General features: G+C 35.0%; 1 protein-coding gene across 1 annotated transcript in view; it reads right to left on the minus strand.

The window, feature by feature from the left end:
- Nucleotides 1-976: 976 nt before the first annotated feature.
- Nucleotides 977-16,395, minus strand: part of LOC114333044 (structural maintenance of chromosomes protein 4) — a 119,762-nt gene continuing 104,343 nt past the window's right edge. The window contains exon 20 of the mRNA XM_050655342.1: nt 977-1,283. Coding sequence (XP_050511299.1) covers nt 1,141-1,283 — 143 coding nt within the window. The 3' untranslated portion in view covers nt 977-1,140. The remainder of the gene's footprint in view (nt 1,284-16,395) is intronic.

Raw genomic sequence — 16,395 nt, forward strand, 5'->3', positions numbered from 1 at the left:
AAACCGCTTCCTCTAGACTTGCACGTCTAGACAAGCTCGTTCCTTTTCTGAGCAGTAAGACGTTTGGACAGTGTTGTCAATCGCATTTCTCTAGATATTTCTCTCGAAACAAGGTATAACGTTTAACCATAAAATATTTACAGTTTACAGGAAAGACAGGAAATAACTACAAACCATTAAGCATTAGGTTTATTTTTGTTATTAGTCTTTTGTAGTAGATTGGTAGTTACACTGAAAAATATAGACAAATATCCGATTTATGCGAAGACATGAAGCAGATATAACTTTCAAAAAGATCCGCAAATCGAATTATTATAGATCGCTTGGCAACATTGACTTTGGGCGGCGCTATGGGCTATAATAGCACCTCCTCAAAGGAGACAGATAGTTGAACGATATTTTACACAATGTCTTTCAACATGGTATGGATTTCTGTGTGTCGAAGTTTTATATTGGTCCACTATGTTAAATGCAGTTCAACCGTACATGTGGTCAATGCAATGTTCCGAAACTTTCTCGCTGAAACTGTAGATAGTGCGATTATGGCTCATTAGTAGACTACAGATCGAGAGGTCCAGGGTTCAAATCCGGACGATTCCTATTCCTTTTTTTTTGGTATTGTTTTAATAGAATTTTTTTGAAAGTGGTAAGTATTAAAATTAGTTTATTATTTAAATGAAATACAAATACTGTTTAAAGTATATTTATTTCGTTGAAATCATATAATAGAAGTATAACTTCTTACGTGAGTAGAAAGTACACACACATTCTTTTTTCTAAGATGTTCCTGACATAAGAATGCTACATGTTCATTTTCAATAAAAAAATCTCTAATAGTTTTCGATATAATGAAAAAAATCGATTTTTATTTTGTAACTTCAAAGGCCTGTAATTTTTTATGCGCACCATTGTACTAAGGTAAAATAGGTTCAATCGAACCTTTTTTGGGGGTCCAGGGGGTAATTATAATACGTAGTGCAATTTTACTATATTTTATTAAATACTTACAACCTAAAGATATTAAAAAACATCAATTTTTAGATAAAAAACAATAAAACTACAAATATGTAAATGTATTAAAGTAACTAAAAATGCTACATTTATATCAAGAAGTAGTAACTAAATCACGAAACTGACCCCTCATATTTCAGGCACTTGGGATTCTTGTAAACTATTTTCATTTTCACTCATGCTACTAGACAGACCAGATGAATCCCTGGCATTATTTGTACTCTGGATGACATTATCAACCTCCATCAAGTTCGAACGTTGTTCGTCTACAACTAAAAAATAAAATTATCTTCAAAAAACGAAAAAGATACATCTAGTTCTAGTACATCATTTAACATAGTTAATAAAAAAATACACAGTTAATATAATTAATATAATAATAGCATTTATTATTTCATTTAAAAATATATTGATAAAGTGTAGCACATATAAACAAACAAATGCAAATTAATTAAAAGCAACGAGAAATCTGAAAGATTTCTAAATCGGAATAGACCAGGGCGCATCTGTAAAAATATTAGTACATTTGGACGTTTAGAGGTGACTCAAATTTTTTTGCAGAAATTGCTTGAAAATAACTCAAATAATAATATGTGAGTTATCCTCCCTCTCAAAACGGTCCGGAACATTGTTTAAATATTCAAAATGTCAAAAAATGAAGGAAAAATTCGATTTTTTCTTCGTTTTTTGATTATAACTTTAAAAGTATTCATTTTCGAGAAACGTTGTACTAACATAAAAGTTGCGCAATTAAATTTCCTACAATATAGAATTGGTTAAAAACTTAAAAAATAGTCATCCTTGTTGCAAAATACCAATAATTGCGAAAAAAACCATACAAAAACAAGTATTCGCATTTTACGTTTTTCAACCATTTATGCTACACTTAGGACCTTCATATTTCACCCAGAAAAACTTAATGATACAGTAAAACAATATTGTAAATTTCATTAATATCAGTTCAATAGATTTTGCAATCCAGCTTTCGCAAAAAAAATTAATTTTTTCAAAATGTTACAGGACTGAAAATAAAGCAGATAGCAAGTTGAAATTTTTTTTGCATATAGAAGTGTACTGTACCTATCATTTGTAATTTGCAAAATTAAAATCGATTAACTACCAGCGTCAGGAATTTTTTCAAATAAACATTAATTATTGGTGCTACGCGCAGGACAGCGGATAGTTTGCTCTGATTGGGCATTCCAATGACCTTTGATAATAATTGATACATTTTAATTTTTATTACATTTCGATATAAATAAATAAATTTGTTTATTGCAAAATAAAAACACATACTCTATCCTTTGAAATAACACTTTTTTTAGCAAAAACTTTCTTTCTTCATATATTTTAACTTAGAGAATAAAAGTTTATTATTTTTAAACATATGCAATTGTTTAAACAATATTTCACAAACAATAATAAAACTAGTTTGATTTTTGTGGAATTAAAATATTAAAATACAACAAAATATAAGTAAGAAAATAATATATTAGATAAATATTGGAAGAAATTTTGGTGGAAATCAACTTATGTGAATCGAACACCGCTGTCCTGCGCGCAGCACCAAAAATTAATGTTTATTTAAAAAATTTCCTGACGCCGTGGTAATTAATCGATTTTAATTTTGCAAATTACAAATGAAAGGTACAGTAAACTTCTATAAGCAAAAAAATTCAACTTGCTATCTGTTTTATTTTCAGTTCTGCAACATTAAAAAAAAGATTTTTTTTTGCGAAAGCTGGATTGCAAAATTTATTTTGAAAAATCTATTAAACCGATCTTAATGAAATTTACAGTGTTGTTTTACTATATCATAAAGTATTTCTGGGTAAAATATGAAGGTCATAACTGTAGCATAAATGGTTGAAAAACGTAAAATGCGAATACTTGTTTTTGTATGGTTTTTTTCGCAATTATTGCCATTTTGCAATAAGGGTGACTATTTTTGAAGTTTTTAACCAATTCTATCTTGTAGGAAATTTAATTACGCAACTTTTATGTCAGTACAACTTTTCTCAGAAATTAGTAGTTTTAAAGTTATAATCAAAAAACCAATAAAAAAATCGAATTTTTCCTTCATATTTTGACATTTTGATTATTTAAACAATGTTCCGGACCATTTTGAGTGGGAGGAAACTCAAATATTATTATTTGAGTTATCTTCAAGCAATTTCTGCAAAAAGATTTGTGTCACCTCTCAACGTCTATCTCAAAACAGATGCGCCCTGGACTAGAAACAAATTCTGATTTTTACCTGTGTACCCGATCCTTTTACAATTTACCAGTAAAACGGGCGATAAATGAATAGATAAGGGGAATCCACGATATGCATTCCACAACACGTCAATTTATCTAGGTAAAGATCAAACGCATTTGGTTTCCTAGTACTCAATACGTGAGTAAGAACGAAGGTAAAAGAAAGACAGTTAATATTTAATTTCGTTTCAGAGACCACCATCATTTGTTTACGTATGCGTGCTTGACTTTGATCTGGTAAATATCATTAGATCGCTGTTGTGTAATAGACGCTTCTTCTTCTTCAGGTTCCTTCCCCTATCGGAGGTTGGAAATCATCATCGCTATTTTAATTTTATTGGCCGCACTTCTGAATAACTCTAATGAGCTGCAACCGAACCACTCTCTCAAATTTCTTAGCCAGGATATTTTGCGTCGTCCTGGGTTTCTCTTCCCTTGCATAATTAATCTAAGTAATACGTACTTCTCGCCCCTCATTATATGACCCAGATATTGAATCTTTCTAATTTTAACAGTTTCTATGACTTCACATTCTTTCTTCATCCTTTGTAACACCTCTATATTAGTTACTTTTTCAGTCCACGATATTCTGTGGATTCTCTTGTAGCACCACATCTCAAAGGAGTTTAATTTTTTGATTTCAGACTGTTTTATTGTCCACGCTTCCATGCCGTATAGTAAAGTAGTAAAAACTTAACAACGTAGCATTCTTGTGCGGATCTCTACATTAAGGTTACGGTTGCAAAGTAAGTTCTTCAATTTTATGAACGTGTTTCTTGCCATTTCTATTCTAAATCTGATTTATTTTGTTTGATCTCCATCTTCGGTTAGCCACGTTCCTACATATTTATATGTTGTTACTCTTTCGATCGTTGTATTATTGATGATCAGATTATATACATTTTGTGGTTTTTTTGAGAATATCATTGATTTCGTTTTCTTGAGATTCATTTGCAGTCCGTGTTGGAGAAATAAATTCCCAACATTAATATTTAGTAAAACTATATTTTGTTTCAATATTTTATTTAGTGGTTTGCGCCTTGTGTACACTTCACAAAGATGTTTCTATTGTAACAAAATAATTATTGACCTACCCTCGTATACCAGCTCCCGTCTCCGCACAGACAGAACACTATCGATGTTTCGAGATACGCCGATGCAGCGCCGATGACGTGCAAGCGGTCACATGGACATAGCTGGAGATATATAGATATTTCTGGAATATCTGTATCGCATATATAAATAGGACATATTTGTAAATAGAGTTAGTCTTAAGCTAAAGTTTGTAAAGTAAACTTGTATAAATAAAAAATAAAGTCGTATATAAATTACGAACCGCTAGTTTTATTGTAATTAGAAGTAATTACAGTAAATAACCGCTACAGTGGTGTTAACGGTGTGGAGTGTAAATAAATGAAAAATGAAAAAAAGACTTTTGAACTTTATTCGTCGGGAATAATCGGAGTGCGTTAATTGTTCGGTATTCGGAAAGACTTTTGAACTTTATTCGTCGGGAATAATTGAAGTGCGTTGATTGTTCGGTATTCGGAAAGACTTAGACATTTTGAAAAGTACGTGTGTGCCGACCAAAGATGTTGCTACAAGAACTGACCATAAAACAGCTCCGTGAACAATTAGAAGAGTACGAATTAGACAGCAGTGGGTGCAAGATAGTCCTACAAGCACGACTCAAGGATGTCCTCACGAAGAACGGAGATGACCCAGAGACGTTCCACTTCCAGTCAGCAGAACAAGTAATCTTATCGAAATTAAAAACTGTTTCTGAAACGATCAATGAAACTTCTAGAAAAAGCGACGATAAATTCGAAAATGTTGCTAAAAGATTCGACGAGACTTCTCAAAAGATTGATGAAACTTGTAGAAAAAGCGACGATAAATTCGAAAATGTTGCTAAAAGATTCGATGAGACTTCTCAAATAATTAAAGACGTATGTAGTCAAAACAATGAGAAATTCGAAAGTGTTTCGCAAAAGATTGACGAAACTTTTAAAGAGGTCTGTAGACAAAACAACGAAAAACTTGAAGAAGTTTGTAGACAGAACGACGAGAAATTTGAAGAAGTTTCTAGAACATTCGATAAGATGCAGAAAAGTGTAGAGACCGTAGAAGAAAAGATCAAACAACTAGAGAGCATGATAACCGATACAAAAGTACAACCATCAGTTAATGCAGCAGCGTTAGATCCTGTGGTGAAAGATGAACTACCGAGAGACGAAACGTCGCATAATATGAGATTCAAATTACCACCATTTGATGGAAAGTCCTCTTGGTCCATATACCTTAAACAATTTGAAGCTATTGCGACCGCCAATCATTGGACCGAATAAGAAAAGGCTGTTTCCTTGACTGCTGCTTTACGAGGTGATGCTGCAGATATATTAAGGTCAATTCCCAAGGGTCAAGAAAATTGTTACCAGACCTTGTACACTCGTCTAGAAAAACGCTATGGAGATGCCCATCTACAACAAGTATACAAAGCCCAACTGCGAAGTAGAAGTCAACGAGCAAGTGAGAATCTGCAAGAATTTGAAGCAGATGTGGCTCGTGTGGTGCGGTTGGCTTATCCGGAGGTGCCAGACAGCGTTTTAGAAGAAATTGCGGTAGATACCTTTGTCAATGGGCTGAAAGATAGTGAACTACAGAAATCTTTACGACTAGCAAGACCGAAAGTTTTAGATGAAGCACTTGCTATTGCCTTGGAACACGAAGCAGCTAGCCAAGCTTCACGAAACAATCGAGTAATAACCGTGGAAAAAGGCGATATGAGAAAAGATGAACGTTTGGTGGAAATGGTACGGAGGGTGATTCGTGACACGATGCCGAAGAGACGCATGAAGAGGGCTGGAAGAGTTGGTTCAAATACAGATGCTTCCTCGATACGGCCATGCAGTGAAAGTTGTAATCACCGGCTTAAAGTAGATGAACAGCTTTGCCCTGTGAGACGAACTACCGTCGTTAATGAGCAATGGCAGCCACAACAGTTACAAGAAGCCCAAGAAGACGATCCATGTATAAAAAGAGTATTGGATTGGATGCGTCGAGGTGAGAGACCTAGTTGGCAAAACATTAGTGTATGTAGTCCGGAAGTCAAGGCCTACTGGAGCCAATGGAATTGCCTGATACTAAAAGATGATCTTCTGTACAGAACCTTTGAGAACGATGATGGTACAGAATCTAAGCTTCAGTTGATTGTACCTAAAAGTAAAGTGTCAGAAGTATTGCGTCAGTTGCATGACGGTACATCAGGTGGACACTTTGGTATTACGAAGACTCTGCAAAAGGTTCGAGAACGGTTCTATTGGGTGAACTGTAAAGATGATGTAAGAAGATGGTGCCAGAAATGTGAACTGTGTGCATCCGGTAATGGTCCAGTTGGTAAAAAGAGAGCACCCATGAGACAGTACAATGTTGGCAGTCCTATGGAAAGAGTAGCAATCGACATTGCAGGTCCATTTCCAGAAACTGATGCTGGAAATAAATACATCCTGGTAGCCATGGATTATTTTACGAAATGGACCGAGGCCTATGCATTACCAAATCAAGAAGCTGCTACCGTTGCAGAGGTACTTGTTAAAGAATTCTTCAGCCGATTTGGTGTTCCCTTGGAGATCCACTCCGACCAAGGGCGAAACTTTGAGTAAGCTCTTTTCCAAAACGTTTGTAAATTGATTGGTGTCAATAAGACCAGAACAACACCCCTGCATCCTCAATCAGATGGGATGGTCGAGAGGATGAACCGAACGATGGGTAAACACTTGTCCAAAGTTGTATCTGAACATCAGCGAGATTGGGACCAACACATTCATTTATTCCTGATGGCCTACCGCTCGGCCGTGAATGAAACTACAGGTCAAACACCAACCTGCCTGATGTTGGGTCGTGAAGTTCGTTTGCCCTGCGACCTAGAGTTTGGCTGCAGACCTTCCGAGGAATATGTTGCAGGCGAAGAATACGTAGACCGCCTGAAGTTACGAATGAACAACATTCATGAACTTGCCCGACAACACATCCAGATAGCCAGTGACAGAATGAAAGATCAATATGATTCTCGCTGCAAGAATGAAAGCTTCGAAGTAGGTGATCTTGTCTGGCTTTATAATCCACAACGTCGTCGAGGCCTGTGTCCTAAACTGCAAAGACAATGGGAAGGTCCGTATGAAGTTAAGAAGAAAATAAATGACGTAATATACAGAATTAAGAAGTTGCCAAACGGTAAACCAAAAGTTATTCACATAAATCGTCTTGCACCATATGCTGGCTCCAATGAAACAGAAGAAGCCCGAGTCCTCCAACAGGAAATGAAAGATGCCGCACAGCCAAGTTTTAAGGAATTTATGTCAAATTACGCAGAAAGAAAGAGTGCTAGATTCGGCGTGACCACAGAAGTTCAGCAAGATCTGTTTGGTGTTCCAGAAAACGTCTCTCTAGCCCACTGTGTTGCCCAAGACCTCGAGATGACTAAAGGAATCTCGTCCGTATTCAATAGAAAGTTCGGCCGCCTGGACGAGTTACGAAATCAGCAGCCTAAAATTGGAAGAGTACTGCGATTGGAAGATGGTCCTCGATCTTTGCTGTATATGGTGACCAGGAAGTCTTATACGGACACGCCAAGCTATGAGAACATATGGCGTGCTCTATGTAATTTGAAGAAAATCGTGTGTAATTATGACATCAAAGATTTGGCTTTACCAAAAATAGGCCATGCAGTAGAAAATCTGGATTGGAAGATTGTGAGAAGCATGCTGGAAGTGATCTTCAGAGAAACTGGCGTACGGATTACTGTGTGTTGCATGAACCCGAAGATGTCATACCCTTCAAAGACAGTAGACTGTTACTTCTTTTCTAGGGGTGTATGCAGAGCTGGAGAATCCTGTAGATTCCGCCATCCTGGGCCATCTAGAGTTGCTGATCGGGACGCTCAGATCTTAAGAGGGGAGCAGTGTAACAAAATAATTATTGACCTACCCTCGTATACCAGCTCCCGTCTCCGCACAGACAGAACACTATCGATGTTTCGAGATACGCCGATGCAGCGCCGATGACGTGCAAGCGGTCACATGGACATAGCTGGAGATATATAGATATTTCTGGAATATCTGTATCGCATATATAAATAGGACATATTTGTAAATAGAGTTAGTCTTAAGCTAAAGTTTGTAAAGTAAACTTGTATAAATAAAAAATAAAGTCGTATATAAATTACGAACCGCTAGTTTTATTGTAATTAGAAGTAATTACAGTAAATAACCGCTACACTATGTTTTTATGTTCTATAATTCAAAGTGTACACAAAGGCGCAATATTCAAAAAAAAGTTCGTTGCCAAGGTGTTGTTATATAGAATAATAAGATAATAAAAAACGGGAAAGTAGGGCGTGTGTCCGATCCCACACAAAAATTACTTTAATACCAAAAGTTTGTGTTATTGTAATAAAATATTAGTTGTGAAAAGTGTCTTTAGTTATTCCTAGCTTCAGAAGTGTAAAACCAGTGTAAAATTATTTCCTTGGTGTTGCAAAAATCCAACATCAAGTTTGATCCAGTCGAGCCGGATATAAAAAGAAGCTAGGAATTACTCAATTTCCAGAAGGTAAGAAACACACCTAATAAAAAAAAAAAGAAGAAATTATTGAACAAAAAAGAAATTATTAGAAAAGAAATTACAAAAAAGAAAAATCATTAAAAAATTAATTTTGTAAAACGTCAAGCTCATACAATAGCGCCATCTATGTAAAAGAGGGCGAACGACCGACGTCGAATGGTTATCAAGCGATCGAGAGAAATAATCGATGTTTTATGAAATCGATCATATATGAAGTGACAGAAAACTGACATTGACAGTGAATACAAAATTAAATAAATTGAGAGTTTGAGCTAAACAGCTATAATAACCGATAGACGTCAAGTTTTATTTTTTAGAAAAATCTTAAATCATCGCGTTAAAATTGTTATAAATTAAGTAATTATACTGTAGATATAGTTAGTTAGTGTTTGAACATTAATTTAGTAGTTAATTTAAAAGTTAAAACGGGATAATACGTTAGTAGTGAATTAGAAATACTAAGGACTTTTCTGTAAGTTTTGCCTTTATATAATCATAGTAGCAGTAGTATAGTAGAGTAGAGGCTGGCTTAGGAGATGGACACTAACTCTCCCGGCCCCCCTGACAAAGGGGGCGGGATCTATGCTTTGCTTTCATTGAACTCGCAAAATTTTTTAAATTCCATACACATGCTAGCCCCGAGACATAAAAATAACATTAATTTAATAGAAAAAGAACTCTGTGCTTTAAAAAATAAATTCCAAAACGATCAGATCATGTTAACAGAAGTTAATAACTTATCATCTAGGATTGAAAATATTAGTAGAAGAAAAGTTGAATACAAGGACACTGACTTCGGCCCATTCCTTATTATGATAGAGAGTGACAAGGGAAAAGCAGGAAATATCCATCCTATGGATATTGGGAAAGTATTTCATACAATGGGTACGACTGGAATTAAAGAAATTAGTAGAAAAGGCATGAATAGAATTGGAGTAATTTTTAACACCTCCAAACAGGCAAATATGGTACTAAATAGTACAGAAATCCTTGAGAAAGGATTTCTTGCTTATATACCTCAAAAAATGCTAACATCAAGGGGTATTATTAGAGATGTAAGTATAAATATTTCAATGGAAAACATAGTTAACGACAGTAAATTACAAAAAAACGTGAAAATTATATCGGCCAGAAGACTTAACAGAAGAGTTTTAGATAGCAGTGGGACCGTTACATACATTCCAACAGGAACTGTACAACTACTCTTTGACGTAAGAACTCCCCCTAAAGAAATAATCATATATTCAAACTTGGTAACAGTAGATCCATACATCCCTCCTGTACAGCAATGCTTCAAATGCCTAAGATTTGGGCACTCACAAAGACAGTGCAGGGGAAAAGCAAGATGCCCGAAATGTTCCGATGAACATACAGTACAAAGCTGCACAGTTTCTGTACCAAAATGCCTATACTGCGATCTTGATCACCTTGCCACAAATAAAATTTGCAAAGAATTCGAAAGACAGAAAAAGATAAATGAAGTAATGGTCTTCCAAGATCTCACCTTTTTTGAAGCTGCCAAGCTGTTTCCCCCAATTAAGGAAAAGCCAGAGAATTCGAGAATGTTTCAGAGGAGAAGTAGGGATTTTCCTTCTTTACTATCCAGCTCACCCAGAGCATTTACTCAAGCACTTCAAAAATCCCCATCCTCCACTCCCCATTTCCAGAGTCAAAGTCATGTGGTCCCAGTTAAAAGGAAAAATAAAGTAATTCTTAAAGACATTAGTTATGACAAAGAGGCGCATAAAGCTCTATTAAATGAGGATCTAAGCAGAAATTTACCTAGATTACCGATTTTAAACAAATTAAATGATTCACAAAAGTATACGGGATCACAAGGCCCAAGTTTTGCACTCTCATTAACAAGCAATCGTGTACATTCTCAGGATAGTGTATTTTCAAAAAACGTTGATTTAACCTCTGATAATAATATGGATTTTGCAGGTTTTGATGAGTCACATAATACATCTAATTTTAGTAAAAGTAGTGTTGACTGAATTTTCATTTATTTCTTACAGATAATATAATATATTATTTTTTATATTAAAAATAAAAAAAAATAATAATAGTAACAAATTATATATATAGTTATGATATTTAATATTTTGCATTGGAATATTAATGGTTTCTTTAACAATAAGCAAGATCTAATGGTGTTTCTTAACGAATACGATGTTAATATCATTCTTCTAAATGAAACACATCTGAAATTTTCACAGCACTTGCATATTCCCAATTTTTACTGCTATAGGGATGATAGGATTGATGGATGGGGTGGAATAGCTGTACTTATTCATCAGTCTCTGGCAGCTGATAGGATAGACATTTCACATATTCACTTGCCTGAAAAATGGCAGGCTATCATTATCAAATTTGAAAATTTTTTTATTATAGGATCGTATAAGACACCAGATGTTCGTTTTCGTAAGGAGATCTTTAGAGAATTGGTTCAAATGTGTGATAAACCGTTTTTCTTCATAGGTGACTTGAATTGCCAACATTCTTTATGGGGTTCATCATCTAACAATCCGAACGGTAATCGTCTTGCAGATCTTTTGGAGGAGGATAACTTGTGTTTTCTCAATACGGGTGAGGCGACAAGAATCTCACCGCCTGACTCAAACAGTGTCCCTGACGTAGCTATAGCATCTCCAGGTTTGGCTGTGGACTGCCTCTGGGAAGTTTTTCCAGAGATAGGAGCAAGTGATCACTTTCCTTTTGTAGTGTGTTACGGGCAGGATAGAAATAGTCCCCAAGGAAATGACCCTCTTCAAGATCGCAGTATCTTTAATGTGAAAAAAGCCAATTGGGAACAATTCAACCAATATATTGAGTCTAACATTAACAACATCCCTAATGAGTCTTACACAGATTTTCAAAACCTAATATTAGACGCAGCAAACAGGTTCATCCCTAAGAAAAAGCGTGTTAGATTCCATAAACCACAATTACCTTGGTGGGATGAAGAGTGTTCAGTTTTAATTAAATCAAAGAGGGAGGCAGTCAAGAAGTTCAAACAGGTACCTTCTTTAGAAAACTTCATTAATTTTAAAAAAATTAGGGCACATTGTAAAAAAGAACTTAAATCCAAAAAGAAAAAATCATTTGTTGTGTTTTGTTCCACAATTTCACCTGATACTCCAATATCAGTAATGTGGAGAAAAGTGAGAAGTTTCCATAAGGCTTTCACTAAAGCCTCAGTTAGAACTCCTAGTAATTCATCGTTAGGGGAGGAAATGCTTTGTTCATTGACTCCACCTGTATTTGAGGACATTGCGTCTCACCCAGTGAAATCTAATACTATCGAGTGTGAACTCTTCACTTTAAACGAACTTTCATTGGTTTTGGTTGAACGAAAGGATACTGTGCCGGGCCAGGATGGTATAACATTTTCTATGTTGCAACATCTTCCAGAGTCAGCAATCAAGTTCCTGTTAAAATTTTTCAATTTATGTTTAAAGGAGGGAATGCATATTCCCACTCAATGGAAATCACAAACAGTGTGTTTAATTCCCAAACCCAATAAAAATATAAATTGTCTTTCGGGCTGGAGACCAATCGTTTTATCATCGTGTGTTAGTAAACTTTTAGAGAACATGATAAAAATAAGGTTAGATTGGTATGTAGAACATTTTATGATCCTATCGCCTTTCCAGACTGGCTTTCGTAAAGGTAGAGGGGTGTCTGAAAACATAATTCATCTGGTCAATGAAATCTCAATGAATATCTCAAAAAGGAAACCAGCAGCTGCTGTTATGTTAGACATTTCTTCTGCATATGATAAAGTGTCAATCATCCAATTATTGGACGCTTTGGGAGATCTCAATTTGCCATGGTTACTTATTGAATTGGTTAAACATTTATTGACTAATCGTTTGGTGTCTGTTCGTGATCCTATTTCCTTAAATCTGCTAGGACCAAGAACTACCAATGTGGGCCTTCCTCAGGGTTCCCCTTTGAGTCCAGTACTATTTAATATTGTCATCAATATAATTTCATTTTGTGTTCCAGAGGATGTTCTAATTACTCAGTATGCAGACGATGTTGCCCTCTATTGCTCCGGCAACAGCTGGGTGGATGTTGTGGAAAAATTGAATGGTACAGTAGAAAGTATTTCTAATAAACTTCATGATATGGGAATGTGTCTGTCATCTAGCAAGAGTCAAGCAATTTTTTTTGATAGAAATAGGAATAATATTCCGAATTTACTAATATCAGTGAATAACACACGTTTAGATTGGAAACAAGAAGTTTCTCATTTGGGAGTTATTCTAGATAGTTCCCTTTCTTGGAGAAGTCAAATTGAAAAGATGGCATTGAGGGCTTCCAGTGGAGTCAATATTATTCGTTGTTTGTGTCGAACTTGGTGGGGAGCACATCCTGCAACTTTACTCACTCTATATAAGGCATACATTAGATCACATCTTGACTATGGATCCATTTTTCTGGGAGGTTGTGCACGTTCTCTACTTGCAAAATTGGATAAGGTTCAGTATAGAGCTCTTAGAGTGGTGGGGGGATTTATGAGGTCTTCTCCAGTTCATATAATTTTGTCAGAGTGTGGAGAAACACCGTTAGATCTCAGAAGAATATGGCTAGCATCTAAATTCATTTTAAAAGTAGTAGCCTATGACAACCCAATATATGCCTCAATTGAGCAATTTCACAATGTCTTTCTGGGTTACTTTAGTTTTTGGAGAAGAAAATATTTCCCACCAATACTGGCTGCTTTCCAGAATACTTTACATGAAATTCATGAGGTAGCACATAGCTCCTTATTTCCTTGTCACTCCTTTCCACTTAATATTCAGATTTCTCCTATGGCTTATGAAACTGTCAATATGGGCAAAGAAGCAAATAACCAAACCAAGTTTATGGAATGGTACCTCAATAACTGGTCGGAATATAAACTTATATTCCGATAAACAAGGTAATGTAGGTATTGGGATATACCTTAACGAGAGAACACAGTTAACAGCAAGATTACCCTCCGCTAATTCAATTTGCTCAGCAGAAGTATTTGCCATTAAAAAAGCATTAGAGTTAATCCAACAGAATAATTTTACAAAGTGCCTCATCTGTAGTGATTCTAAGAGTGCTCTAGAAAAAATCACAAGATCAAGCTACAAGGCGGCAATAGACTCACAAACTCTCCAACTAAAACAAAAACTATGTGAATTTGATGAACAACATAGAGAAATTAAATTTGCATGGATTCCAAGTCACACTGGAATTATTGGGAATGATAGAGCTGACCATCTTGCGAATCTTGGAAGAAAGCTGCCCATTAGTGGAGAACCAAAGGCCTCCTTTAAAGATTTTCAAATGAAATATAAAGAAAACCTATGGATCGGTTGGGAAAATCGATTCCAACAAATAGGACAGGCAAAAGGAATTACTTATTGCTCACAAGTTACAGTACCATATAAAAAGGCATGGTTTACAAAATTTCCCAACCTGGGGAGAGGTATAATCACACAAATGTGTCGTATGAGAAGTGGACATTGTAGTGTTCCTGTACATTTATTTAGATTGAAGGTAGTGAATTCAAACCAGTGTTTATGTGGCAGTGTAGGAACTTTACAACATGTTTTATTGGAATGTACTAGGTTCCAAAGAGAGTCCCAGTTGCTTAGAAGGGAACTACAAGGTGATCCGACATTAACTGATGTGTTGTTTAAAAATTTAAACTCAAAGACATTAATCGCAGTGCAAAAGTTTTTAACATCAACAATGACTCGTGTGTAGCTTGCTTAAAAACTTTATGACTTTATGCTTGCTTGCAATGCATGTGCTTTGTGCTTAGTGCGGTTTTGCGTGGTAGTACTAGAACTAGACCATTAATAGTAGAACTTTAGTTATGGAACTTATAAACAATTACAAAGTTTTTTTTTTATCTCTTAATATTTCAGATTCAGGAGCTATGAGCTTAAGCCCAGATGTACCTCAGGTACGGCTCTTGAATATTCAAGTCTATATTCACGGATCCTGGCCGGATAGCCCTGGCAGCTAAGGCCATTCAAATGAAGAGAAGAAGAAGTAAATAAATTGACTGTTTGTGTTTTGGTTTGTAAATAATCGTCAACATTTTTGTTATTTTGATATTTAAAATAGTTTTTTTTACCTTTTAAGTTTTAGGTAGATTCATATAAAAAAAAAAATGCCCGCTAAAAAGGATATTGAAATGCTAAAAACTAAAAAATCTCAAGAAATTCAGTCTATTAAAACTATTACAAGGTTTGTTGAAAAACATTTGGACAAAGAAATTTCTGAATTAATAATTAATCAATTACAAACTAGGAAAGACTTACTAATAGAAAATTTTAATAAACTTCAAGATCTTCATTGTGAAATTTTATGTTGTGAACAGGGGTATGCAGATTCCATTGATAATATTAGAGAGGAATACTTTGACACATTAGCTAAAATTAATAGTCAACTCTCAAAAACAGTAATACAGAGCGTAAGTACTAATCCACAAGATGTAAATAATTCTTTTTATTCTTCAAATATTCCACGAATAGAAATTCCTTGTTATGACGGCAAAGATTTAACAAGTTATAGACCTTTTATAGATTTATTTCTAGCTGTTTTTGATAGAAATAAGTCACTGCAAAATGTTGAAAAACTTTTTCATTTAAAGAATCATTTGGAAGGAGAGGCAAGAAGCCTAATAAATGATCTACCTCTAACAAATGACTCTTATAATGATGCATTGAGAATGTTAGATAACCGTTATAACAATGAAACAATATTAATAAATTCTCACATTTATTCACTACTTGACATTCCCTCCATTCAAAAAGGAACTTCCACCGCCTTACGTGAGTTCATTAGTAAAGTGAGACAGCAGTTAGGTGCACTAAAAAACTTAAAGCAACCCGTAGAAAGTTGGGATATGATCCTTATTTGCATTTTAACTAAAAAACTAGATCACTATACTAATAGATCATTTCAAATTGATAGGGACAACTCAAAATTGCCAAATTTAAAAGATTTCTTATCTTATATTGAAAATAGGGCTACAGCTTTAGAAACTGTAACCACTCCAGATAAAAAATGTAGCACTAACAAAGAAAGGTATCAAAAAACTCACTTGGCTACAAGTAAAGTCAAATTAGAAACCAGGTGTAGCTTTTGTTCATCCTCAGGCCATAAAATTTATAATTGTTCCAGTTTCAAATCTGTTTCAGTAAATGATAGAGTGTCTTTTATAGACAGTCATAAGGCTTGTCGAATTTGTTTGAATAATCATCCTGGTAGGTGTAAAATGAGTTTCAGGTGTTCAGTTTGTCGAAAAGAACATAATTCTCTTCTGCATGTGGACAGACAAACTCCATTAGACAGCACTGGACAGGGTAACAGTGGTAATGCAGACGATAGGGTGACTACATTTGGTTCAATAAATGAAAACATTAATAATGTTCTGTTACCAACAGTGAAGGTAAAAATTAGAACAAAAAGGGGTGATTATATCACTGCCAGAGGTCTCCTGGATACAGG

Source organism: Diabrotica virgifera, chromosome 7, assembly GCF_917563875.1.
Source record: "Diabrotica virgifera virgifera chromosome 7, PGI_DIABVI_V3a".
In the NCBI taxonomy this organism is placed as follows: Eukaryota; Metazoa; Arthropoda; class Insecta; order Coleoptera; family Chrysomelidae; genus Diabrotica; species Diabrotica virgifera.